The 27,628-nt window shown below is 40.3% G+C and overlaps 1 protein-coding gene across 1 annotated transcript in view; it reads right to left on the reverse strand.

Moving 5' to 3' along the window:
* The window catches only part of otof (otoferlin), a 70,237-nt gene extending 43,098 nt beyond the window's left edge, over nucleotides 1-27,139 (reverse strand). Inside the window, exons 1-3 of the mRNA XM_022765666.1 lie at nucleotides 27,061-27,139; nucleotides 19,721-19,779; nucleotides 7,633-7,721 (exon numbers count right to left, since the gene is read on the reverse strand). Of these exons, the coding sequence (XP_022621387.1) occupies nucleotides 7,633-7,721; nucleotides 19,721-19,779; nucleotides 27,061-27,139 (227 nt within the window). The remainder of the gene's footprint in view (nucleotides 1-7,632; nucleotides 7,722-19,720; nucleotides 19,780-27,060) is intronic.
* Nucleotides 27,140-27,628: the final 489 nt, after the last annotated feature.

The following is a 27,628-nucleotide window of genomic DNA, read 5'->3' on the forward strand; positions in this document are numbered from 1 at the left end:
TTAATTCATCAGTCTGACATGATAAATCCAAACCACAACATAGACATGAACACAAGCTGTGCTGCGCCAGAGACAATGATTATTTATTCTATTTATTATTTAATAAAGCAACAATATTGTTATTATATTTATTAATGTTCATTAAACAAATATTAAATGCGATAAATGAAATGTTTGAATCATCTGTTTCCTCCAGGCTCCACGTCGGATCCTTGATGAGGAGGTGACGGTTCGACTGTCGTCCTGCAGCGACACCATCATCCTGCAGCCCCCGCCCCCGCGCCCCCCCCCCCCCCCCCCGGCATTACCATCAGTTTGTGTTGTTATTTTCTATAAAATAAATGGTACTTCAAATAAACACATGTGAAGACTTTTTATTACTTTTTTTTGCAAATCAACAGGTGGTGCCAAACGAAGGGCAGCTACAACAAATTATCATTGTAATCTCCACAATAATACTGGTTGTCACCCTGGCCCATATCATTTCCTGTTATAGACTAACCTCGGCCCCCCATCTCAGAAAGGAAAGTTGATGTGGCCCCCACTGAAAAAAGTTTGGGGACCGCTGCTGTATAAGATCATTAAAAATAAGGTTCATTCCTATGCTGCCCAGGGATCCCTCATAGAGCATAACAGTGGGAAGAAACCCAGTACAGTCCCCATTCAGCTGGCCAATTAGAGCTGGTGAATAATTTAAAGAGTTTCCCCCAAAACAGTGCGTTGTTCTGAGAGCAATCAGTCCCACACAAAGAACATGGAGGCCAGCCCACTCTGAGCCACAGCCATATGCAATTTCTACTATAACGGTCACACACATACACAAACACACACTGTAAATACTGTCAGTGCATACAGTACGTGACATACAGTGCAAGATAATACATATGGAGCAACAAGAGTATCATTAGGGAGAGCAGACACACAACCACCAGGGTGGATAAGAGTCTGCAGGGAGTGATAATGTAATAAAATAAGGGCATACGATCAATAGCTTTACCACATGCACAAACACACACTCACACACACACTCACACACACTCACAGGAAACCTGCAGGGGTCACAGCTAATGATGTGAGCACTCCAACAGGACTATGGAAATTGACAGAGAAATATGAACAGAGCACACACAAACACACACGCATGCTGTACTACACAAGCACACCTGCACCTCAGTATGAAAAACCAACAAATACTGTCTTATTAAATTCAGAACCAATGAATAGCAACAAAGGCCGTGCATGGCATCTTATCAGTGAGCAAATAAAGACAGGGCACTGTTTGTCACCTGCTATTATTCTCTCTCTCTCTTGATTAATCTGCCCCCCCCCCTTCTTTTATCTCCATCTCTGTCCTCACCTATACGTTTTCCTTCCTGCTGGAGTCAGTGGAGATGAATTCAACCTACAGTAGAAAGTGAGGCTACATTTGTCAGCAGAGCTTCAAAATGTAATAATGAGGTGAATTTAGATTCGACTTCACTTTGAATTCAAGTGACAGGAAAAAAAAGGCTCTGGCAGATGTTTTCTTTATGAAGGTGCCTATTTGCCAGGTTCCCCTGATAAACAACTCCACCTCAATTTTACAGGCTTGACATGTCTCAAGAAGAAAGTCAGCAAGGTTATTAATGGTGTGGAGAGAACCTTTTTTCTTTGAAGATGAACAGAAACTTTTGCCCTGAAAATATAAACCGCCCCACAATATAATTCACTCTTTCCGTCACCAGACAGTGGAGATCGATGCATCCAGGGTTACTTAGAAAAGCAAATGATCTGTCATTTCCTTTCAGCCATTGTAAGGTGTGTACAAGTGCTGAATAATTGAACCGAGCAGGGCCTATCATGTTCTGGCTCACTTTTTAGCACTTCAAAAGGTGGCATTCATTATTGATTGTAGTTCTGCAAACAATTTACTTTCATCTGCTCCATAATTCAGAGCCCCCTTCCCTTTCAATTTGTATTATTTTTCTTTGTGAGCCTCAAGTTTCTTTTACAAATCGAGACGTGACTGTAACGAAATAGCAGGCTAAGATGAACTGGAGCATGACTTTGAAATGCAAAATATTTTTCCAAGTCAAACAGAGTTGTTCTCAAGGTTGCACTAATCCACCAAAACTGCTGGTAACTCAGCTGGAGGACAGTGTGAAATGGAAATGTTACAGCGGGCAGGTGTGCGTGCGACACGGCCTTGGACGAGCAGGAGGAAAAACCTCTGCCAAGCAGTGCCCCCCATCGGTGAACATACGCTGATATAAACATAAACAGATTCAGCGAACATGATTCACATGGACACAATCAATACTCCAGTTTTCCTCCTTTTACACACACGTACACAGGCGCGCACACACACACACACACACACACACACACACACGCACACACACGTAATAGAATTTTTTAAAACCACAAACAAAAGGAAACGCTATTAAGCATTTTTCTTCGCTGTCAGTGTTCATCAGCATATCATGCCAATCTAGGTGTGCGGTTTACTTGCTCTCGTTGCTGTACTGCCCACAGGCAGCGCGTTGTTCCAGCTTCACAACAGCTGTGTCGTAGAACAGACGAAACATAACAAATTCTGTGTAAATACAGTATGACACAGATTTGATTTATTAAAATGTCAGCTTGTTGAAAGAGAAGGGGAAAAGAAAGAGGGAGTAATGAGGCTGTTGGGTTTTTTTTATGACATAGAACAGAAAAGATGATATTTTGTTCAGTGTAGATGTCCATCAGTGTACTGCAGTGACTCGTGCTGTAAAGATGTAATCAGGACTGGGTGATGTGGTGATGATGAAATAACCGAACAGGAAGTCTGTTTTTGGCTAATGCAGTAAATTAGATAACTTATATCTTATGTAACTTATAAGTTAAGCTTATATATAAGTTTTCTAATTTGATTGTAATAACTTTAGATAGATAGATAGGTAGATAGATAGATAGATAGATACCAACTTTACCTTCCGAGAGCCATGCTATTAGCACGTCTAATAGTTTAATGAGGCCATTGCTTGAAAAAACATATCATGGTATGTCAGTGAAATAATCACAAAAATGTATTTATGCTTCTGGTGAAAAACAAAATAAAAAAATAGCACAGATCACAGTGTTCATTCCTGTGCTTCAGGCATTAGAAAAAAACAAAAAAAAATCTAACAACATAATGAAATCGTGTATTCACTTTCAAAACAACAGAGAAAGTAGTTGAAAAATTTCATATGTTTTTCAAGGGAGAACACAGAGCTCGTACACCACCAGAATTTTAAAACACATATTTCTTTTCCTAATTTATCAGTATTTGTGTCTGTGCTTGTGGCTGCAGAGCAGCAGCAGAACACAGAAAGTTTTCAGTATTCAAGGCTGATTTTCAGATAACACCTCTGACAGTCAGAATTGAATTCATTCTTATCTTATTTAATAACAATATCAGAGTCTGCATAAAGGTTACATACAACCAGTGACTTGTGTCACCAACATCATCTTGACTCATATAATATTTATACCAAATGTGAATACAGCTGCATCACAGTTTGAGACTGCGCAAACACCTTAAGGAAACAGCAGCTGTTAGTCAAAGCAGTAGTCTTGCCACATTGGCCTGTTTCTATGGGCCTATACTGACAAAAATTACACTGCATAAAGAAAACAAAATTAAAGAGTAAAATTGCTGACGAGGCATCATGCTGATCTCAGCCTGATGAAATTATTGCAGTCTATCTTGTGCATGACGAACTAACACTTTTATTCTGCAACAGTAAGTAATCTAATTTGGAGGCTTTCTTCCCCTCTTTGATTTAGGAATCATTCTCTGAGAAATGTTACAATACCAATTAAAATCAACATTATGCATTCTTATTTAAAAGGAATCATCTACAGCAGGGGACTTCCAACTTTTACACATTCCTTGATGGTGGAGGGCTGAAGTGAGGACACTCACCACATTTTAATAGCCTGAAAATATATTCAATCCCTTCATTTTTGGACAATTGTAGTCACTCTATGAGCTCTTTGTACCAGCATAATTAGGCTTTGCTTTCATTTCATTATACCTGGACTACTGAAGTGTTCTTTGCCTGTCTTACAAGCTTTGAACAGAAGTTGAAAAATTGGTCTGAACTCAGCGGCCATGCAGCCTTTAAATTCAAATTTAGAGACACATTACCCCTATTTTAGTTTACCTACACTGGAGGGTACATTTTGGCCACCTGTTATTCCTCCCTATACTTTTGACTATTCTTACTGTTAATTTTGAAGTAATTTCATGACCTGGCACCCAGCCACACTGCAGAGGCTTTATGTCCATATCCTGAGGCCTCTAAGAGGGTGTTCAGACTGACAAAACAACCCTGTGTTAAAACAATACAAAAATGCAAGGAGCTGCATTGGTGGCATGTGCTGCTTCAGGTACCAGCGAGACACAAAATAAGGTCCAGAAATGTATAGCTACAGCCATTTATAGTACTTATATAGTACAAGACAGGATTTTAATACTTTGAAAACTTGGAATGATTATTGCATTGATAATTGTATGGTAAACTGTGGCAATAATAGAGTATATACAGTATATAATTGTCATTACAAAGTTATCTACCAGTAATGTGAGCTGCACACATTTGATTGGCTACAGCAGCACCTTCCTGGATGACACTTTTTTTGCTGTAGGCCTCTGCGCTAGCAACCCTGCTGCGTTGACCGACTTACCTCATTCAAATGAATGAGGAGGCTGTGTTTTTTCTTCAGTCAGACTGAATCTGTGGAATTAGATGACTTTTCAGAACATAGTTTTATCTGAAAGCTACCCCAACATTTGTTTTTCAAGATTATGATTCGATTAGAAGATTCATTCTTAAATGAAAATTGATTTTTGATTTAATAAAAAAAGGATGTGAAAGCCTGCAACCTCTGCAAAATGTTTGTCTGGTCTCACAGAGGCCAAAACTAATAGTATAGGCTAGATCTCTTATGTCATAACATTTCATTATGGCCTGGTCAACAAGTTATGGTGTATTTAGGCTAGAAATGTGGATCTCAGAGGATTCATCGCCTGCATTAGGACACAGAAATAGCAAGCTTGGTGCTGATGAATTAAAACATGCTTAAAACAATATATTAACAATTCCGATTCTAATTTCAAGGACCGCCTGATATTCCTCCATGGACCTTGAATATACAATCATACAATCATATAACCACCTCTTCTCCCCCTAGCTCAGTAACTCAACGTACTCCACTGAGTGCAGAATATAAAAGCATATCTCTGAGCCACAAGGGTAAACAAATAATAAAACATTGTCTATATGCCACTGCAGCATGGAGACCATCATGCAACACTGCTTCCTCCTTTGTGTTGTGGTAATGCGATTGCACTTGTGGTCGCAGGGTGTGACACACTGGCCTCGCAGTGTGTTGGTGCCTATAGTGATAGAGCAGATCAGTTACCCTGGTAATTATGCAGCCCATAGACATATGGAGCAGGTGTGAGAACAACACAAGCTGTGACTCACCTTGAATTATTTACCCACTTAAATGTGTGTCGGGTTGTGTTTATGTGTGTGTTTAAGTGTCTTCGCATGCAAGAGTACTTGTGTGTGTGCATACATTAGCCAGAGTGTATATTATATTATGTGAAAGCATCTACAGTTGAGTTGGTGTGAAGCATTGTCTGGATGAAAAAGTCTTTCAACGTTTTTTTTGTTTGTTTGTTTATTCTTTCTAAAATTCCCAAATGGAAAAATGATATTTTATGCATGTTCTTATTGGCTAGAGTGCCAGCTGTTCGCTTATTGATGCGTTTTACCATGGTTGGAAAAACAACCGGGCCATTCAGAGATTTGTAGGCTACATTAAGAATGGGGGCATCATCTTCCTGTGCCACAGCAAGAAAAATAGCGAGAGAAAAAATTGCCCTGAAAATGGCAACAAACCTGTAGTTTGATGTAACTGTTAAATTCCTCCTCAGGAAACCACAATTGTCTGTGCAATGTTTTCAGCTGATCCATCTGTTAGATTTGGAGATATTCCACTGGATAAGTGAAAACTTTGACCTGTTGGCGGTGCTGGATAAAAAGTCTGGAAACTGCCAGAGTTATTATGATGCATCTTCTGGACATCATGAATATCTGCGCCACATTCCATGACAGTCCATCCTTTGGTTTTTAAGATATTTCACCAAAAAAACAAAAATGTCAACCTCATGACTGTTACAAGAAAAGTCAGGGAACACAACGGCAGACTGAAAAATGGAGAGAAATACCAATTCAGTCTAGTCGGATAGCAAACTGAGTTCTACATATCTCTCTGGTCACATCTTAAACTCTATGACCCTCTATCAATTGTCATGTGTGGCTGTGAAATTCTCATGCTGTTTCCGTTATCCTCTTCCACGCAATAGCAACAGAAAAATCCCAATGACAGTTAAGAGCTGCCTTGATGTAAAGCTCGTACAACATCTGTCCGCAAACCTGCCACCTGCTTTTAACTCTGTTGTCTATGTAAGTGCATGAGAAATATGCCACCAATTACAGTGCACACATTAACACACAACAACTGCATTCACATGTGGCAGACATGATAAGGTCACACAGATAAACTATAAAGACAGTGGTACACACACACACACACACACACACACACATTACCACCTACGCACATAGACAAAGCAAGTTCTAATGACTGTGTGGGCGATGTAATTTGTCTTTAGTGTGGACACATCAATGATCTGATTGGATTTGTTGCGGACACAGGAGATGGACAGGCTTCCTGGCACAACCCGCCTATGTCTTTCCAGATCTGGATGCATCATCCAGAGGAGCTACACTGCAGGATACACTTCAAGGGAAACAGAGATTTAGAAAAACAAGGAAAAGAAGCGGAGGAGGAGGAGGTGGAGGAAGAGAAAGGAAGAAATTTCCTAATTAGCCAGTTTCCATACATAGCTGGCACACAAGTGATGGCTTAGAAGTAATTAGATAGCAGTGCAGGATCCTTGAAGTAGGTTTCACTGCCAATGCAGTGCTCAAGAGCACATTAATCTAAGAAATGTAAATTACTCAGAACTGGAATACACCCTCGTCAGCTTGGGATTTGTCAGTAAAAAACATACAAACTATGAACTGTTAATAAAAGTGTCTGAATTGTGTACATTCTAATTAATAAATTCGACAAGCCAGGATCATATCAAACACAGTAACATCAGACACTCACACACATTGCAAATAAACTGAGGCATAAGATGTGCTCAACACAAGATCCCAGTTGCCTTATCCACTGCAACACCCTGGGTGTTTTTCATGATCTGATTATTTGGAGTGTGTGAAGTGACAAATGTGCCCATTACTGAGGATCTAATGCTGTTTCATTACCTCCACCATCCTCCTGATGTGATACTCATTCATGGCCAGCTCTGTGGTTTGCAGTCTGTTACACACACAATTGAGTCAATTTAGAGGACGCTCTCAGGGAATACAGAGCCTATTCTGCTTTAGCTGAGAAACACACGCCGTGTGTCAGTCTGAATTGGTCACAGGTTGTGACGGGAAGGCCGGAAAGGCACTGAAACCACGAACAGCTCGCTCTCTAACACCGTTTGGTGTGGTCAGTGTGGTTTAAGGACAAGCTGGGAGCAGCAGTGCGCCTTACCTGTTGGAGAAGACCTTGCTGTAATTGTACACTTGGATCTCCAGCATCTCGTTGCCATCCAGCCTGCTGGCAATGGGCCATCGAAATGTCTGGAAAAAAAAAAATGCTTAAGAACATAGTAAAGCTGCAACTAACTGTTACATTGATTGTGTGAAAATGGCTGCCATTTTTTTTCCCCCACATTCCAGTGAGTTGTCTTGAATTTGCTTGTTTTGTTCAACCAACAGTCTAAAACCCCAAATTCACAATAATATAAGTTTGATTCACAATACTGTTAGATGTGAAGATTGAAACCACTCTCCTATTTATTTGGTAAATATGAAGCTACCGCTACCGGCACAAAACAGTTGCAGACGAGACCCCCCCCCACATAAAATTGCAATGCGTTGTTTTTACATGGTGTTATTGGTGAGCTTTACAGGTGTTGGTAGGTGGATTTTGTTATCTTTGCTTGGAAAATGTAATAATTGAAACGTTAGCAACAATGACCACCAGAGAAGTCGGTCCACGAAGTGAAGCTTTGGAGTTACCAGCACATTTCTCACATCTCCTGCACCAATATCATGTACTGAACCAGTCTGTCCATTGAACTGATTTCGACCCTAACTCTCTAACTATCGGCTAGAAAGCTAATAAGGGTATTTCCCCAAATGTTAGTCTATTCCTTCACGTCGATCAGAGTCCAGGACCAGATTCAAGGCTTTGTGTCGGCATGTATCCGCTTCTATGAAGTGACCTCGAATTTAAAAGAATCCATACCAGAGACAGAGGTGCTGTTCTGGAGGGAACAAAGCATTATAATGTTTTATTTATTACCATAAACATCTCCAGGTTGTATATCTTTGACTAAAAATATTTATAAGCTTATTTCCTATAAGGTTAAACAACAAAAAGCAGCAGCCAAGCAAGATGTTATGGTAATGAATTCTTGAAAATGTCTTGGATATCCTTGAGAAAAGGGCTCAGGTTGTGAGAAGTGTGGAAACAGGTCTGAGCAATGACCCTCCTTTGGCATTTTAACTTTTATTAGCTCTGAAAAACAGTTTGAAGAGATTTCAGGTGGCTTGTTTCATGTAGCTTTGACAGGAAAAGGAAAAAAACAGTAAAGCTTTATTATTATTCTTTTCATTTATGCTAAACCATTTTCAACACATATCTCCTCAGTGATGGCTTTACTAATTGGCTTTTTCAGGCTGATCAGACACTCATTATGCTACTTTTCTCTATTTTCCAACACTTTTCAGCACATACTGCATCTCTCGTGACAGGGCTGTCACGTATATGAACCCTGAGGGTCTATTACCAGACAGCTAGTCTGTCAGCAGCACTGTCAAATAGGTAGATGAGTTTGATCACTTAACTCACTGATGTTAAAAACAATTAGAAAAGGGACTTCATAAAGAATGAAACGCAGCACTTACAGCTAATAGGAAACAGTGAAAACAAGGTAATAAGAGTCAAAAGCAGATGTCAGATGATAGTTTAAGTTAAAACAACCTGAGCTCATCACACAGGTTGTTCTAAAGTCGCAGGCTCTTTTTTATTTATTTTTTTTACACTTTTGAAACAACCAGTGGGATCCAACTTGATGATTTAAGGGGGGTAAAAGGGCTCCTTTAGGAATAAATCATTTGTGACATAATCTGGTGCCTGTAAAGCCCAACAAAGGCTCAAGAGTCATATTAAACTAAATGAATTGTAAAACCAGTAGATATTTACGGTATGGATGATTTGGCCAAAAAAGCATATGCATGTTAATAAAAGAAAGGGTCAGGAGAAAAAATATTTTTATTTAAGGGGTGAATTTGTGGAACAGTGGAAAATGTGTACCACACTGTTTAATTTAAAAAATAAATTAAGATCTAATGAACAAATATAAAAATGTATCATCATATTATATGTTGGCATTAGTTGGTATTGGCTGATGTTATCTGATCTGATCCAATCTTGATTTATGTTGCATTGTTTCCCTCCTGGTTTGTTGCCTGACTTGTCATTGTCTGCTTGTAGTTATTATAATTATTTATAGAGCAAACTTAATTGATTCCAATTGTAGCATTTATTATGCAGTAAGAAAATGAAAACAAGCTTGGACAAACCTCTTTACCATTTTAAAACTCTCTTTAAAGCTCAAATTAGCAAGGAAATATATCCAGAACTCCCTTTGGGTTTGTTCCTGCTGGCTTTCCCTTGGCAGACCAAATTATTCATTCAACATGAATCATTATAATTAAGATGGATACTAGACGTATAAAATTCTGAAACATCCAGTAGTTAATATCTATGGGAAAAGTACGTTATGATAGATGTGATAAAAGCATCTAAGCAGTTCCTATTCACAAGTCTCATTAACAGGCACGTTAGTAAAATCTGACACCAATATGTGATGTATTATTCAGCTCTCTTGTGTTGAATTAACTATGACGGGGTTGAAAAATTAAGTGCAGAAACAAAAACATTCATTGTAAAGGTTGGAAACGTGATGGATTCATGTGCTGATTCACATTCAGTAAATCACCTCAGAGCCTTCTCCTCTGTACTACAGTACCACAGGAACAGAGGCTGTATGAGGGCAAGGGGATAAAGGTTGCACAGGTGATTTAAAACTCATTCACCCCCTGCTGATATTGGCCTCTCATTCAGGAAAACACTGCAGGCTGTCAGGCAAACGATCCATCAGGACTGTCCCATTATCGAATCCTGGGGTTCCCACCTGCTACTGCTAGACCTGCCTTCAAAAGATCCATGCACACAAGAGTTTGTGTGTTGCATTAAAGCTTCAGTCTGTTCTCTCTGCCCCGAGGCCCTGCAGTCTGTGGTTGCTCCTTCCCCGACTTCATCCAGGCATGACCAGTAGTGCTACCTCCTTCTTAGCTATTATTCACACAACACTCAGAGTGCCTACACCCTCAGAGTGATGGTCGTTCAGCTGAGATTACGGCTAATACAGCTGTACCACATCTCATTTACAACTAAATCTCCTACAGTGTGTTTTGAGCAGCCGAGAGTGGAGAAAGGAAGAGGCCCCAGCGTGGTGTTAATGTTGCACGGATGACAGCACTCTCAGCTAATGGAGGAAACGAGGGCTAATATACAAATACCAGTGGTAGTGGTAGCTCAAATGATACAGACACACAACTGCAAGCGTGATTATGTTTTGTTTATCTGCCACCAGGGACACTGGGCAACCACATTAATTTCCCCAGAGTAAGGAAACCGTTCATTTTAATCCGTGTCTGCAAACATATGTGCAGTGTGTTGGCGCAGGTAACACATTCCCCCCTTATTTTTTCTTTTCTACTCACACAAACACAGATTTACCAACGTTAAGCTTCCGCTTGCAGCCATGTTAACTCCATTACATGTATCTCAGTGCTTTGCTCGTCTTCATTCTCTGCTATAACGTCCAAGGCTACTTATCTCTGGAGTAACACACATTCAAGAATCCACAACATGAAGGAGTAAGCTGTTTACGTTGCCTAATGCTTTTACAGTCACGGTCACAGACAAAAGTACTTACCGTGGTTTAAATACCCGCACAGCGCAGACAAGTAAAATGAGAGTGGGGAATCCATTAAGGTGAGAAAGTGGAAATGTGCTTCAAAGTTTTCAACAGAGCAGCAGCACAGTAAGCGATCGAATGGCATTTGGCTATGCGGTTACAAACGTCAGACAATACAATACAATATTGACCACTGCATTTTCAAAAAGGTGCCATTTTTCTCAGAGGAAAGCAATTTCAGACAGGGTTATGCAACATTAAGCTGCAAAATATTCACATTTGTCAAGATAAGCAGTTCTCCAATACAATTATTTTCTGGAGAAAGTAGGTCTGCAAAAGCTCATGCTCTTCTGTTATTCAAAAGGAGAGTCTTATTATTTTTATTCAGATATTCCGCCTGCACACTCACTCCAGATTTCTTTTACTCAGCTCTGTTTATTTATTTCACAGGTACTACAGACATGAATAAATAACACCATTTGATGACCGTGATTTAACCAAATCTGCAGTCTCTGAGCAGCATGAAGTTCAAATGTATGTTCAGAAGCACACTGCCATGCTACATCAGCGCACTGAATGGACGCAGGCACTGGATGCAATTTATCGGCATTCATTATGTTTAATTCAGCGTTGTCATGGTTACCCCAATAAAACATTTATGGGATCACTATATTGCCCGTTAGGTGACCCTCGTGGACAGACAAATACATTTCCCAAGAGGTTATAAGGCTGCCTTTGACAAATGATAATAATCAGGTCACAAAGTTAAGATTAACTGAACTGCCAGTGGGTAAAAGATCCCAGAGATGGTGGCCCATTTTTTTAGAATATGATATGACCTTTAGACAACAGATGATTGTCCATGTTATATCGTAATGACACAAATGTGACAAAGTATTAAAGTCTCCCAATAACTTTTACCAAACTGACTTTGCATGGACCAATAAAAAAACCTACTCATAAATGCTGTAATGCAGGAATGGAAAGTTATTCATATGAAAGTTAAGTACAAAACAATATTTCTGAAGTAGCAAAAGGAGAATGTTTTTCTAATCATCAGTTCTCAAATGGTGTAACAACACAAGTAAATTCATACAGGCACACTTTGTGTAAATAGTGCTACTTTTTCACAATTTAAAAGGAGCAGTCCGGCTATTTAGTATTGCACTTCCATAAAGGTAAGGGACAACAGAAGAGTTGTCAAAGGAATAGCCAAGAGATCTAACCTTTAGTTCCTAGTATGGGTCCAGTTCCAAAAACACTGACACATCCTACACTTCCCATAATGAAACTCAATAGCATCACTCACCAAAGTCACCACATCTTTCAAACTCTATCTGTAGTCCACAAGCCAAACAAAAATAATGTCACCTAAATATTTTCTCTCAGATTTGACAAAGCTTCTTCCAGATCATCAGGAAATGTCTGCACCCCAGGTACACCCACATAGGTGTTTGCACTTCTTTTGGCTTATTAGAAGTAATTTATATGTGGGTATGTGGGAGTGTACAGACTGTGGTTGACTGACATTCCCCTCAATATCCTGTTAGCTTTGTTGAGCCTTTAGGGTGGGAAATATTAGACCTTTATCACAGGACTTTTTCACAGAGGATGCTTTGACAAATACAGGTGTGATAAATAATAAAATTGATGAAGGCTGAACTCCATTAAGCTGTCTCAGTTTAAGGGCCCTGTTGTTGTGCATGCTGGTTCACTGTCACACTGTCATGGCTTACTGGGACACGTAGTAGAGTCATTGGTAATGTTACGCCTGTGCTTTTCAAACTGTGACAAGTCAAAATGCCTGCTGTGAAAAACACTCACACAACTGTGAGTTTGGTGACATCATGTTATCTACAGTATAACTCCACATGACCTCAGTCTGAAGTCTAATCAGCAGCAGACCTGTAGGGCTGTGCAGGGCCTTTCAATGCAACAAAATGAGAAGAAACACAAACAATCATCAATATGAGGTTACACTGTGTTCTTCTTCTGTTTTGTACAGCGCCAAGCTCTGCACAGCCTTGGACTTGAAGCTGTCAAGTAGTCACTGTGCCTCAAACACTGACTGATGTAAACCTGCTGCAATGCGCCCACACCAACATTCAGTCTAATTCTGTTTATGAAAATGTATCACAAAATTCTGGGCATAAAGAAATGTGCGATGGAAATTTGAAAGGCAATAACCACTGCACTGATATACAGTATATATATATATATATATGTATGGGAAATATTACCGCTGGTCTTATTTTAAATCCTCATCTCTATATAGCCTGTCTGAAGAACACACATTACTATTCCCAGATCCCCCCTCTGTACCAGATGAAACACATCCTAATTGGTGGAGTAAGGGGCGCTCATTAAAAGTGACAGGTATGATCTCGGTACCCGGAAGCCTTGAGGCCACAGTGGCCAATCAGAGGGGCTAAATGTTCAACTGAAGAGCAGCTATAACTGCTGTGAACCCACGCTGGAGTATTGTGGCAAGCAGATGAGTGACCAGGCAGTCCTCAGTCCTCAGTCCTCAGTCCCCCCCCGCACCATCCTTTGATATCTTATAACTGTTGCCATGGACACAGAGGATGAAAACACCTCTATGATTAATTATGAACAATATGTTCCCTCTTTCACACTCACTCACAACAAAGGTTGGGAGCAATGTGTTATATTTACAGTAAGAGCATTTTCTATGCAGCCTGTAGTCTTTTCTGCTGTGTTTTCAGGCTTGTTGTGATCTTATGATCATGCAGCCCTCTACACTTGGATTCTGCAGCTTTAGATATATTCTGAAAGGATAAAGGAAATAAGGGCAGACTGCATAAAGAGGCAGTATAAGCAACCCTATCATTACAGCAGGCTTTACCACTCAGCTCCATATGCGATACAGTATATTATTTAGGATAGTCAGACAAGATTCTGAATTTGCCGTCGTGTACAATACAAGAGAGTCCACCTCTGCAACAGTAAATTATTAAATGCTGGAACTTCACTCGCCCACATACAGTAGGCTGATATTACCTTTCATTATTCTGTTTCTTTCAGTCACATTCTCCTTCATTCCTTTTTATGAATGTGGTTTTAACTATACAACAATCCTGTCAGTGTGAAACGCTTCAACTTCCCATTTTGGTGACATTTATCTTTATGTGTGACGCTTAAGGAGTAAATTCTGAGAAAATCTGTAATAAAAAAAACTGTCTGCATTCTGTCTGTGTCTACACTTTTGCATATACACTGATACTGAGTGAGCATATGCAGTAGTCTTGCACAGGACATAGTGTAGAGTCCGTATTATGCATTCCTATAGAGTACTCAGTAATTTATGTTAATCCAAAGAGTAATGAGTTGGAAAAAATAAGCAAAACCTCTCAGTGTCATTTGATCCACAATTTGGCTCCACGCTGATTTATAGCAACAATTTTTGACTGGATTGGCCTAAAATATTGTACAGTCATTTCTGGTCTCCAGAGGGTGAGTCCTAATGAGTCCTAATTGTTCAACAACTATAGAAGGGATTGTCATGAAATTTGGTAGACATTCACATTCCCCTCAGGATGAATTGTAAGCACTTTGATGATCCCACTGATTGTTCATTTAATGTTATCATCAGATCAAATATTGTCTCACTTTGTCGAGTGCTTACACACACACGACATGTGTAAATGTGTTTGACAGCCTGGAGGAAACAGCACCTCTGATAAGAAACTCGATCTTGTCCAATTCACTGACATCGCTGCCTACATACCCCCCACCTACCGCCAACACCACCCCCAACCCAGTCTCAATTTACTTTTTGCAATTGGGCTGTCCATCCCTGTTTTCATTTCCATCCCGTTCTGTTTCTCGTATGTCACTTTCTCTGCATGCTCCAATGTTTCTCCATTCATCTCAGTCTAATTTATAGGACGTGTCAAATGAAATGCCGTGGGTGTGGACATACTGACATTAATTGAGTAAGAATATTTCATATACTCACAATGTAAATGATTGTGGCAGCCACAAACCATGCTTTGATATTTCCTGTGTTATTAATTGTTGTCGCATTAATGCTATGAACATTTCTTATTTCAGAATACTTCTATTACATCAAATTTAATCACTCAAAAACATAACAGCAGAGAGGGAATCAAACACTCCTCCTCCTCCTCCTCTCTTGAAATTGACTGGCAGTCTGGACAGGTATGAGAATCTTTATCCACTTAATTCAATGAAACCTCATTTTATTTCAAGCTCATCTAATATAACTGCAATTATCTCCCCAGTTTCTGCTGTGGAGGACCAGATGGTGCAGAGATAATGAACTGCACACTTGTCAAGTAAGCTGCCTCTTGTCCTTGAAAATAGACGGTGTCGTTCTGGGAGATAGCGCTCACCCCTCGATTAAAAACTTTTCTGCTGAGATGGATTGTTTCTTTTACTTTCCAGCAACAGAAGCTCAACCTTCTGTTGCTCTGGTGCCGGTACGCCCAAATGTGTAGTGTTACAAGTGGCAAAACATCAGCTGGGAGTGTATTTATTGTATCTATTAATTAAAAATCATGTATTTGTGGAGGACAAGAAAATCTGTCAATTGATTGTGTTAGAGCAGAGTTGCCCCAACACAAAGCCCCAAACTGTTTATAGCATAGCGATGCAGGACAGTGCCACCAAAAGGCTTTCAGCTAAACGTCTCACCCGCTGCTCACTAGAACCACGCAGTTACAAATAAAAACGTTCACTGGTCTCATCTATTGGGACCACTTTTTTCCACAATACAAACAAGGAAATCTATTTGGCTTTATTCCAGTTGGTTTCTAAGTCGGATGCTTTGAGACAGAAATCCATTCAGATGTACAGTGGCTGTGAAGTGAAACTGCTCCGATGTCGAAACTGTAGCTAAAGGAAACAACTGGACTTAGTGCTGTTTCTGTTTTTGTACATATTTTGTTCTTACCAGATAATATTTTAGTTACGTGACTCTTCCATGGATTACTTTACTTTGTCTCCTTGATTTTGGCGTCAGTGTTTATTGAGGCACCTTGTCACTCCTGAGAGAGACTCCTTAAAGCAGAGGAGTTACAAGCTGATGCACATGGGCACACACAAACACCGCCAAAGAGAAATGGGCGTTTATATATATATATATTTTAAAAAGGGCTCCCAATAATGAAGAAAATAAAAATACACCATTCCCTACAGAAATAATGTTTTTGTCATCTGCCTGTATGCGCACCTGTGTGCCTGTGCACATCAGCATACTTGTTAAAATTCTGCTGTTTTGTCGCTCTAAATTCAAAATCTGCTTTCAGCTTCCCTCCAACTCTAAGCCGGCAAAGAAAATATTCTGGTTAGATCATCATTTATTCAGTGCACTCAGAGATGGGAAAGCACCTCCCTGGAGCAGCCCTGAATCTTGAAAACTGGTGAAGTTTTGAGCACTAAAAATATTCCAGTTAGTTTCAAGCCCATAGGCCACTGCTACTCCTCTTCTACTTATCGGTGGTCAAGTGATCAATAAAGCAGCAGCTGAAATATGACCTGGAGAAGTGGATCACCTTGATGCATCAGTTTGTGTTTTGAGAGTCTTTTACTCTCCGGTGGAGTGCAGGATATGAATCCTGCTACTGGGTATGATGTATATTAGTTTAAAAAACCTCACCCTGTTAGTGATATGCTCTCAAATAACAGATACGCCTTACTCAAGCCTGCTAACTTCCCAAACCTGATTACCGAGGGAAGTTCTGAGGAAGTGATCTCACTGTGGTCTCTTCCTACTCTCTTTTGGTCAGCCACAACATGCCCTCGAAGTCAGAGTCCGGATGAGGCTGGTGAGGTTTTCAGTGCAGAAGCTACAAGAGCAAAAATGCAGATACTGAACGGATCAGTGAAATGTTCACTGACAATGGATTTTCTTTTGTTCTCTGCAAATTTTTTGGGATCAAAAATCATTCGTGAAACATAACGCTGCTACCACTTGAGGCAGCAGCAGTATGTACACAACAAAAAAAGTCATCTGGTGTTGCGTAATAGCAAGACTTGCATTAAAAAAAGAAGTCAGACTGTGCACTTACTACCCTGTAGTGCTGCAGCAGCTGGAGAAGGAATATTCTTGCACTCATTATGTTTGAATAATAATTCCCTTTGCTTTGTCGGCATAAGTTCAAATCTCTTGACATCTTGTGTGTAAACCAAACAAACACACATTCAAAATCTAAACCTTACCACACTCTCTCTCTGTCTCTATCTTAAACACACATTTTGACACAGACACATACACATGCACAGTAGCTATAATATATCCACAGACCCATACTCAGTGAACCCAGTGGCCACATCCAGTGCTTGCAGGGCTTTCTATTCTTTGCTCCAGTTATGTCTAACTAGTGAGAGGGAAGCCCTGGTGTACTGCAGCTAAAAGCCAAGTCCCACCACAGAATGAATAATGAATACAGATTCCCCATCCAGTCTATCCGCACACTATTTCAAAGGCGTCCTGCTAATCCATGCATAAAGCAACAAGACACACAACTCTATGCTAATGGCCCTCAATTCCAGGGGCTGGACTGAGCTTACTGAACCATGCAAGTGTTCCTATGCAGAGGATGAAGACGTCAGATGAAGAGGGTGTGAAGAGGAATTGCTCCAATGTTTGGGGCAGTGGATGGGCAGCTAGGCAAACAGTGCATGTACACTTGGGCACCAGCAGAATGCAATACACCCACACACATTATACATTCTCATGAACTACTGAAAGCACAATTTGTCCCAAGGGAAGCCTGGACATGTTATTGATGCTGAGTGACGCTAACGACCTCCCAAGCACTACAGGAGCATCGGGTGAGGCTGTCACAAGAGATCACATATCAGCGCCAGCCACTCAGTTGTATACCAGTTAATATAGCAAGGCCTCAGGAATAATATAATACACTAGTGTAAACATTTCTGACACATTTTTCCCTTTTGTCTACTTTTCTGTCTTATATTTCACCAGTGACACTACAAAAAAAAGCAATATTTCTGCAGGGACTTTGTGTGTGTGTGTGTGTGTGTGTGTGTGTGTGTGTGTGTGTGTGTGTGTGTGTGTGTGTGTGAGAGTGTGTGTCCGACAATGCAACTAGCCAAAAGTGTACAGTCATTTAGCCATTTTCCTGATTACACTGAAAACAAAAGCCGTGGTTATCAGCAAAGGAAGCAGCTCCCTGCTTGTGAGTCGATCAAAGGAAAAATGTGCTTTCTCCTTAAAAGCAACAGAGCAGAGAACAAAAAAGAAAAAAAAACTTTAGTCAAGCCTCCCCTGGGAAGGTGGGGAGGTGTTTGAGGCGCTCTCTCTTTTGTTTTTCTTATTACATTCCCTGACTTCATCCCCTACCTCTGTTGTGTCTCTTTTGCTTCTGTTCTGAAGGATTACTTCCAACACTTCTGTCTTGATCCCTCAGCCCTCGTCTCTTTCTCATTTCCACCCTCTGCTCCCTTATATGACTCTATGCATTTGAATCCATCATAATGCTGGTTTCTCAGTGTGACAGGAGCCTGTGGGAATCCTATTACGAAGATTTCCCAGAATCTCACAGCAGCCACAGTGAAAAGAGACTGACCAACCAGTACCACAAGGGCTCGACTGCAATCCGTTTGGATTTTAAAAGGCTACTCAGGTCTGTGCTGTTGTTCAGGATAATGTAATTTACTGGACTTAAATTGGAATGGTAAAAAGTTCATATCCAATAAACTTTTTTCCAAGTTTAAAAGAGTTCTAGCGCAGAAAAGCTATTTAAGGGAGCAGCTCTTTCTAACTCCAGCAGTGGAGAGTGGACTGTCTAGTTTAATTATAACAGAGCAAGTGTTCAGTGTCATGCATGGTTGGAGGTCGCTACCTCTGCCTCTCAGACCCTGATAGCACATCATCGAAGAGCAGAGGGCCATTAGGAGACACTCGGCAGGACATTAGCCATTTACAAGTGAGAACCAGCTACCAGTTTTTGGATCAGAACAGTAAAGTGGGGCGCCTGGTATAGAGAATACCATTAAGGTGAAGCCTTCACCAGGTTCGAGTGCAGTCTGGGCCCTTTGCTTCATGTCATCCTCTCTCCTCAACTTTCCTGTCTCTCTCTCTCACTACAGCTATCACAATAAAGGAAAAAATGCCCCCAAAAATAACTTATAACAGTAATGAGGAGATAAGACATGATCCTTGGATGGCTCAGTTGTTGGCACTGCCACTTTACAATAAGGTTTCTTATGTTATCCCAGGGTGTCTCCATCCGATTTTCTCAAGACAGTTGATGTGAATGGAGATGTGAAATCTTACTGTGCTCTCATGTCTGAAATAACATACATTTACTGTAAGTTTCATTACGCGATCACTTCAATCTGAGTGCACACATGCTGTGGATTCAAAATAATAATAAAAATAGAAATTCTGTCTTGTAATTACTAACTTTCCACCTCAGTTCATTAACAAATCCTGCAGCTTGTGAAATCAGCGTTTTGTTATCTGCAGTGGAGACGGTTGGAGAAGGTTCTGGTTTCTATCAAGTTAAGAGATAATTGCTGATTGGTCATTATCCAGGTGGGTTAGTGTTTGAGAGAGGAAATGGAGATACTGACCTCATTAAAGTGGGCCGCCTCCTCACAGTTCTCTGCCACATGGCTGTAGAAGGACAGACCTGAAAGGTAAGGAGGAAACTAGTGGTTAGAAACAATTCGTTCTGACATTGGGGTACAGCCAGGTCACCAGTCTATCACAGGGCTGACAGAGAGACAAACAACCATTCAGGCTCAATTTAGAGTCAACAATGAACCTAATCTGCATGTCTTGGGATTGTAGGAGAAAGGCAATGGGAGAACATGCAAACTCCAAACAGAAAGACATTGGTTGGCCGAACAGTTCAAGCCCAGAACCTTCCTGCTGTGAGGCAACAGTGCTAGCCACTGTGCCGCCGTGCCACTCGTGGGCCAATATTGACACTGTGATTGTTGTCATTTCAGCTTGACTGTGTGGACACACAGCACGAGGCATTTATATAGTCCCAGTTGCAGAAAGTAACTAAGTACATTTACTCAAATACAACTTATGTACAGTTTTAAGGTACTTTACTTATATTATTATTATTTCCATTTTATACTGTTTTAGCTACTTTTCAGAATAAGATCAGATCTGAATTATATTTCTGTTCTTTACTCGTCTTGTCTCCTATGCCTTGTTGGCCAGCTGCATGAACAATGTACACTCATGTTTTGTTGATGAATTATCTTCTCTGTTTAATGATTAAGAAAGAAAAAACATAGTTAAAGGTAGGCTTGTGAATGAAGGACCTGTAATGGAGTATTTTTACATTGCATTATTTGTACTTTCTACTTGAGTAAAGGATCTGAACACTGTTTCCACCACTGTCAACTACAGGTTTAATACATGAATGTATCAACTCTCTATTACTGTCTTCAATCAGTTTACATTTGTCATCCTAATGACCAGTGGAAAGATAAATGAATGACTTATAAGCATGACGCGATAGGCTGGCTGGAGCCACGGGAGACAGAAAAGAAATGCAGACAATTAACTGTCACTATGCGACAGAAGAGAAACAGGGAGATTAAAAAAAAAGAGACTTCAGCAGAATCAAAGAAACATAAAAGAAATGTGATTTTTGCCAGTGTTACAGAGAAAAGAATGTACAGATTTCCACATGGTCTTCTTAAACGTCTGTGAAATGTGTTGGTGCAGTGTATGTTCAAGGTTATACACAGAGCAGAGAGCTGCTCGCTGTACAGTAACCTCACTCACTCATGCGCACACCAGCCTTTGTTCACCTGGCTGCTTTGTGATGTTCATGAATGGTGCCGGATCGCTGTGTGCATCCTGCTTTGTTGAGGTAGTTTGCTTTGTGCATTTCACGCTTTGTGTGGGTGTTGATGTCTGTTTGGTTGCAGGTGGACAGCTGATGTGTACTGACGCAAATTTAAACATATACACACACACACACACACACACACACACACACACACACACACACACACACACACACACACACACACACACACACACACACACACACACACACACACACACAAATGCACAGAGACCTACAAAGTTAATTACAGCTCCTGTCAGTTTGGCTGTAATGATAACTTTGAATGGGAATAAACAGATTCTACCTGGCATATCATTAGTATCATTATAAGGGCTGCAAGAATCTTATCACTCATTCACAGAGTACACAGCCTTTGAGTTTAGAAAGAAAAAGACACACAAACATGCAAAAGCAAAACCGAACATACATTACTCATGAGTATAATTTTACCAATATAAGGAGCTCATTTTGGTTCCAGTTCATAATCTCTGTCGCACTCTGCTCCACTCGCTGCAACCTCATAAAACCCACAACCTTTGAAATATATTTTCAGAAAATAAACACCACTTAAATGTCAGAGAGGGAGAGAGACAATATTCCTCCTACATTATTCAAAACACAGGCATTGCTGTCATACCGGCGTTTTCATCTAACTAGAGACGTGGGTTTGGGAAAGTAGATCATGTGAAGCTTACGTAAGGTGCTCCTACACCAAACTAAAACAACATTGTGCTAATCAGGTTGGCTTTTGGCCTTGGTGGATATAAAGTGATAGAGAGCAGAGTGAAGAGAGAGAACCATCCTGTGGTGGAGGGAAGAAAAGGAACAGCGAGTACATTTTTTTTTTTTTACTTCGAGCAGACCGACTGAGATGAAAGGAGTGAATGAAAAGGACTGAGAACGAATGAAAAACTCAAACTAACAGGAATGAAAAGGGCATAGAGATGCTCCTCCGCTTTTCTCCAGCTTTACCTGGAGCTAGGAGGGATAAAACCGAAAAATGTAATGACCAGAAAAGTGGATAGTATTATGCAAGTCTGCCCTAACGTTCAGGGGTGCAATTAGATTCTCCGTTCCCATCTCTCAGCATCTTAGCATCTCATCTTTGTCGTTCCATACTGTGATTTCATATTATGTAATTTCCTGAGCCGAACAATAAATGGTTTACATCCCAAATAGGTGCCTCAATTTAAACTAAACCCACAGTAAATGTCTGTTCCAGCAGAGAGCACATAGAAAAGAGCGCTTCAGGGAGGAAAATGAATTGTGTGTTTGCAAGATACAGTAGAATGCACAAAGCTCGATTTCAGTCAAAGAAATAGGAAAGATTCACAGTTTAAAAAGTGACAAACAAGCTGTCCATGTGGCAGTGTGGATATCAAATGTCTGTTGTTTAGGAAGATTGCTGATATAAGTGGTAAAAAGAGTTGGACAGGGAGAGGAATAGTTAATCTGGCAAGCTGCAATTGAATATCTTAAAAGTGACTGTGACACTGTGTCACCAAAGTGGAAATAATTCCATAATTTCTCAATTAATTCTGACGTACAGCGTGTCACTTTAAACTGTGCTTGTGACCCTGCAGGCTACAGTGCAGAGGCCCTGCGTATAAGCATCAAGAGCGAGAGCGAGCTGCAGATAACAGCGAGGATTCATCAAAGACTTGTCATGAAATCAAATAAGTTTTGACGCCTTGCCTTTGAAGATGATTTGCTTTATTCAGATATATCAGATAAGGTTTTTTCTCAAAATATTGGACGTTTGATTCAGGATTATGTGCATTGTTAGACACCATTAGGTCTCTTTTTCTGTCAGACATGACATGTGGAGTGGGCCTTACATACACGACATCTCCCAGCAGTCTCTCAAGGGGTCATTTATGGTTTGACGTGCTCTGGGGAGGGGATGGGGCTTCCTGGCAGACCCCTTCCTCTACAGACAGGAAGTTTTTTGAGCCAAAAGCACTCAGGAAGCTCTACTGACAGCCTGTAGGGAAAAGTATGACTCAAAGGTCCTCAGCAGTGGCAGTGGAAGAGACTGGGGATGCAAGACTGATGCCCTACTGTAAAAAGAGGAACTGCCACACAATATGCATCAATTTTGGAATCAGGCAGTAATAAAAATGAAGATTACACTGTCCTCAATAAATTGCATATTTTAAATACAATGAAGTATAAGAAACAGATGAAGATGGACAGGGGAGTAAAAAAGAATAAACTTACCACTGGGGCAAAGTGATTGCTCATAGATGTAATTGAAGACATTAGTCTTCTCTAACCACTTAAATAGAAAGTTATACATGTTCAGAATTTTTTAAAATGAAACTAATAAAGTGGGTGTCATGGTGAATCAGTGTATGATAGGTTTGATCCCTACTCAAATCTCTCTCTCGCCCACCTTTCCTGTGACTCTCTGCTCTCTGTTATCTAATGATCCATAAATATCAAAATGTATAACACTTACTTTACATCTGACCACTCAGATCAAGTGATTTTATTTTTTTTTTAATTCAATCTCATGTCTTCAACCTCTGGGTTACTTACAATCTCCTATAAATAAAGAAGCCCTTTCATAATGATTTCAGATATTTGAAATACATCTTAAATATCAAAGGCTGGAGTCAGGCTAATGTGAAATATCGAGCCCCTACTTACTAGCCTTGGAAAGACGATGAATCGTTATTTGGAAAGGACAATGTCTGAAGAACACAATAAAACAAAGCAATTCAGTGATCTGTGGAAAGGTATTTATGAAGCCTTGTAAGAACTTGTGGGGAGAGGGTTGAGGTAAATGTTATGAGAGTCTTATCAACATGCCACAGTCAGATTAAATGATTCCATGTAAATGAAGAACATTAAGTAACTTTAAAAATGAAGAATCTGCTTGATATCTAATAAGAGAGCCCCACATGTTGTCACACACAATATTTTATGTCAATGACAGATAAAAACTTGCTATAGTCAATATTATGGGGGGTATTGTATTATTGTTGCAATATGATTTTCAAATGCAGAGAGTTGTCAAACTGTATCTCAGTCAATGTGAATGTGTACAAGAATCTGTAAGTGTAGTCTGATTTAATGCGTAAAGGATATCTACAAATGTGTATTTAGATTTGCAAGTGTACTGAGATTTGTGAATATGTAAAAATGTTAATGTGTATGAGATGTATAAATGCTTTATACTATATTCTTTATATTTGTCATATGAAATGACTGTGAAAACAACGTGATAGCCTGAAAGTGATTGCTAATACTGATGAACCTACAGGGAATTATCACCTGACTCTGCAACTCTCCTTGGCTTTATTGAGCTTTAATAGAAAGTTTCTGTTAATTAACCGGCAATGTTAAACCAGAGAGTTCGTTTAAAAACACTTACCGTTGTTCTGCAGGTATTCCTACAGTCCCCAATGGCTCTTCTAACCACCTGGATAATAGGATACTTCGACCTCTAAACGGTTTTCAGCCCATTTCCACACTTACGCCGGTGATTCAGAATCATAACAAAGATGGCGGCCGACCGGTGTTACACAAATTATGACCCACGCTAAATACAAAACAGTTTTGTAAATACCTAGCTATTAAAATTAAGTATGTTTTAGAGTATGTAAGTTGTATGTAAAGTAAGTAAAACAAGAGAAAACAAACCATCAATCAAAAAAATAAATAAATAAAGTGACAATATGGCTGGAATTCCCATTAAGGTCACAGAATCTGATGGGTCACAGAATAAGGTGTAACACCAGGAAGTCACCCAGAACAACTTGGGAAACAGGTATACAAAATCTTTTTATCATGCATCGGACAGACTATTTTTCAATGATTTAAAGAAATACACCGCCTGGACATCAGTGTGTTTTTAACCGGACGTCTCGTTTTAGGGTTTTCAAATACAAACAGGTAAATTTTGTAGCGAGAAGAGAGGTGGATGGTTAGCTAGCTCTGAGGCTAGCCCAGCACCAGCAGACGCAGATATAAACTAGCTGGTGAATATAGTGAAGCATTTATCAGATATAAAGACAAATATTTTCCTCAGGAGTACGTAGAGACTAAAAACAGAGCTAAAAAAGAGTAAATATTGGACGGGCTTACTTCAAATGAATGATAATGTTGCTCCATACTTGCCGAATGTGTAAATTAGCAGCTGTTTGCTAACAAGTTCGCCATATTAATTCAAAAGTTGATGATATGTCAGTGTCTCAGTATTTTGGTGAACAACTATCAAAATTTGTGACCCAGTCTAAATACTATAGGGGTCACTATGTGTTTGTCAGTGTTGATCAAAATAAGATATGTGAAGTATGATTTAAAAAAAAAAAAAAAAAAAACCTTTACAGTGACAGTGCATCTTAAATTTGCATTCAGGCCACATAGTCTGATGGGTCACAGATTACAGTCTAACATCAGTTTAACTGGTAAGTGTGTACTGCATCTTAAAGAAATTGACACACCGTTTATGGTAACCACTGCTTGCAAATGTTGTTGTTTTTTATGGTTGTAAGCTGTCATCTGTCCTGTAACTAGAAAAAGATCTGATGTGCACTTTGCCTTTTCTTTTGAAAAGAAAACCCTCATATAATGTCATATAAGTAAACACCGGTGAACGTCACTTGTGTCTTGAACTGAGCAGGTTTTGAAATAGCACTGACTGAATCAGATACTGCAGGGCAGAAATTTGGGTTGAAAGGCTCACTTGCACCCATATCGTTACTTAGGCTATTTGAAATTTTAAACAGATGAGTTGCTGCAACTGTGCTGACCACAGTTGGGCCACCGGGCGGGAAGAGGAGACGATCAAATCTGTGACATGGATGACACACTTCATGTAATATCAAAACCCTGGTGAGCTCATTGCAGCACAGAGCACAACACTGTAATGCATCCCTTACCCAGTGCACACCCAGATGCACACACACACACAGAGCAGAGGAGAGAGTGAGAAAGGGGGGAAGGGGATGGTGGTCCTACAAAACCCTGACGCTGAAAACAAGAGTCTAATCAGAGATCAGCTGGGACTGAACACATGTCATCTGTCATCGAGGAGACTGATCGCTGTCCGAGGTGCTGAAACACACTTGCACACACCTCTGTGCCTCACTCTCCCTCTCTATCTCCTCTTTCTCTCTCTCTCTCTATCTCCTCTCTCTCTCTCTCTCTCTCTCTCGCTCTCGCTCTCTCTGTCTCTCTCTGTCACACACACTCTCACAAAGAAACAGGATGTCAATGAATGAATGCACAGAACTCCTTTCAACTGCCCCCCCACCCCCCACCCCCACCACAGTGATTCCTATTTCCTGTGAAGAGCAGGACAGGGGCTGTGGTAATGACCCTGTCTGAACTAGTGGACTGGCAATTACCCTGATGGTATGACAAAGACCCCCAAGCCCCCTCCCTCAACACCCTCTTCAGCAATCAATGCCATCAATGCTTAGTCTATAGTAACCAATTGGCCTCTTGCCCTTCTTGCTTTATGAGTAGAAAGTAAACCATTAAACAATGAGAGGAAATATCAAGTGAAGACAGTAATGAGAAATCACTGTGATGTCATGGTATTCCCAGATATACACAGTTATACCTGCTGTTTTTTCTCTTGTGTGGTTACAATAAATAGTCAATAATATTCATATAATATTCTTACAAAGGCTTAGAGTTTCTGTGAACACTGGGAGTGTCCTCTTAAACATCAAACAAGAAGAAATCACTAATGTCACTATATTCCCAAGGAGTTACACTTGTTTGTGTGTGAGTGTGTATTTTTGTACATGAAAGTCCTATGCAGTCTTAGGGATTTTTGTGTATCCTATCATTTTAAGGAGAGATTAATGCATTTATTTTAGCAGTTCTATCATAAATATGTTTGTTAGTGCGGGAAAAGCACGAATCCTTTGTCCAGTTTGCTTCTTTGGATAAAATAAGGGCGCATTGGTACATCAGCGCAGCGCTGATCCAAGAGGGGTTCCCCCAACTTTTTACGCAAGCAGGACGGCTGACTTATCTCCCATCATCCTGTCTGACACAAATCAAACCCGGGCAAACCCCGCAGCGTGCTTCGGTTTCAAGACATCTACAGAAATCCTGCAGATAAAGATGTCCTACCTCTGAATGTAACTTTGGCGATCCGGTCACCTTTTCCCCGAAGATGAGCGACCGTCTTCAGGTGAACCATTAGAGCCATCATTGGTCCACACTGACAGGGGAGTATTTCTACTCCACACAGATGAAACTTGAACCGCGCAATCTGTGTTCAACGGTCTTTAGGTGAGACTCTCCTTGCGTCTGGATTCGCTGGACCCAAAAATGGTTTTCCATACGGGCAGCATGGAAAATACTTTACACTTTGTCACCAAACAGCAACAAAATGAACGAATTAACGGCAGGCTGCAGTGAACATTTTCCTCCCGCTCTGTGCTCCGTGGCTCTGCTGGGTCTATCGCGCATCTCTGAGCTGGCACTTTGGTTTTTACTCTGCTCATTGTGCAGCAGGGGCGGGGGGCTTCAGCTACAGCGAGGGGATGGTGGATGCTCTAATTTTGAAAGATCAAACCAACCCTGGGATTTGAGGGAAATTCACTGCCTCCCTTTTTTCCCAGTTAAAAATCTTCTATATAGTCAGGCACTTACAATAAGTATGCCTTACCATTATATGTTCATATTCATTAAGACT

Source organism: Seriola dumerili, unplaced genomic scaffold (assembly GCF_002260705.1).
Source record: "Seriola dumerili isolate Sdu_G_001 unplaced genomic scaffold, Sdu_1.0 BDQW01000025.1, whole genome shotgun sequence".
NCBI lineage: Eukaryota > Metazoa > Chordata > Actinopteri > Carangiformes > Carangidae > Seriola > Seriola dumerili.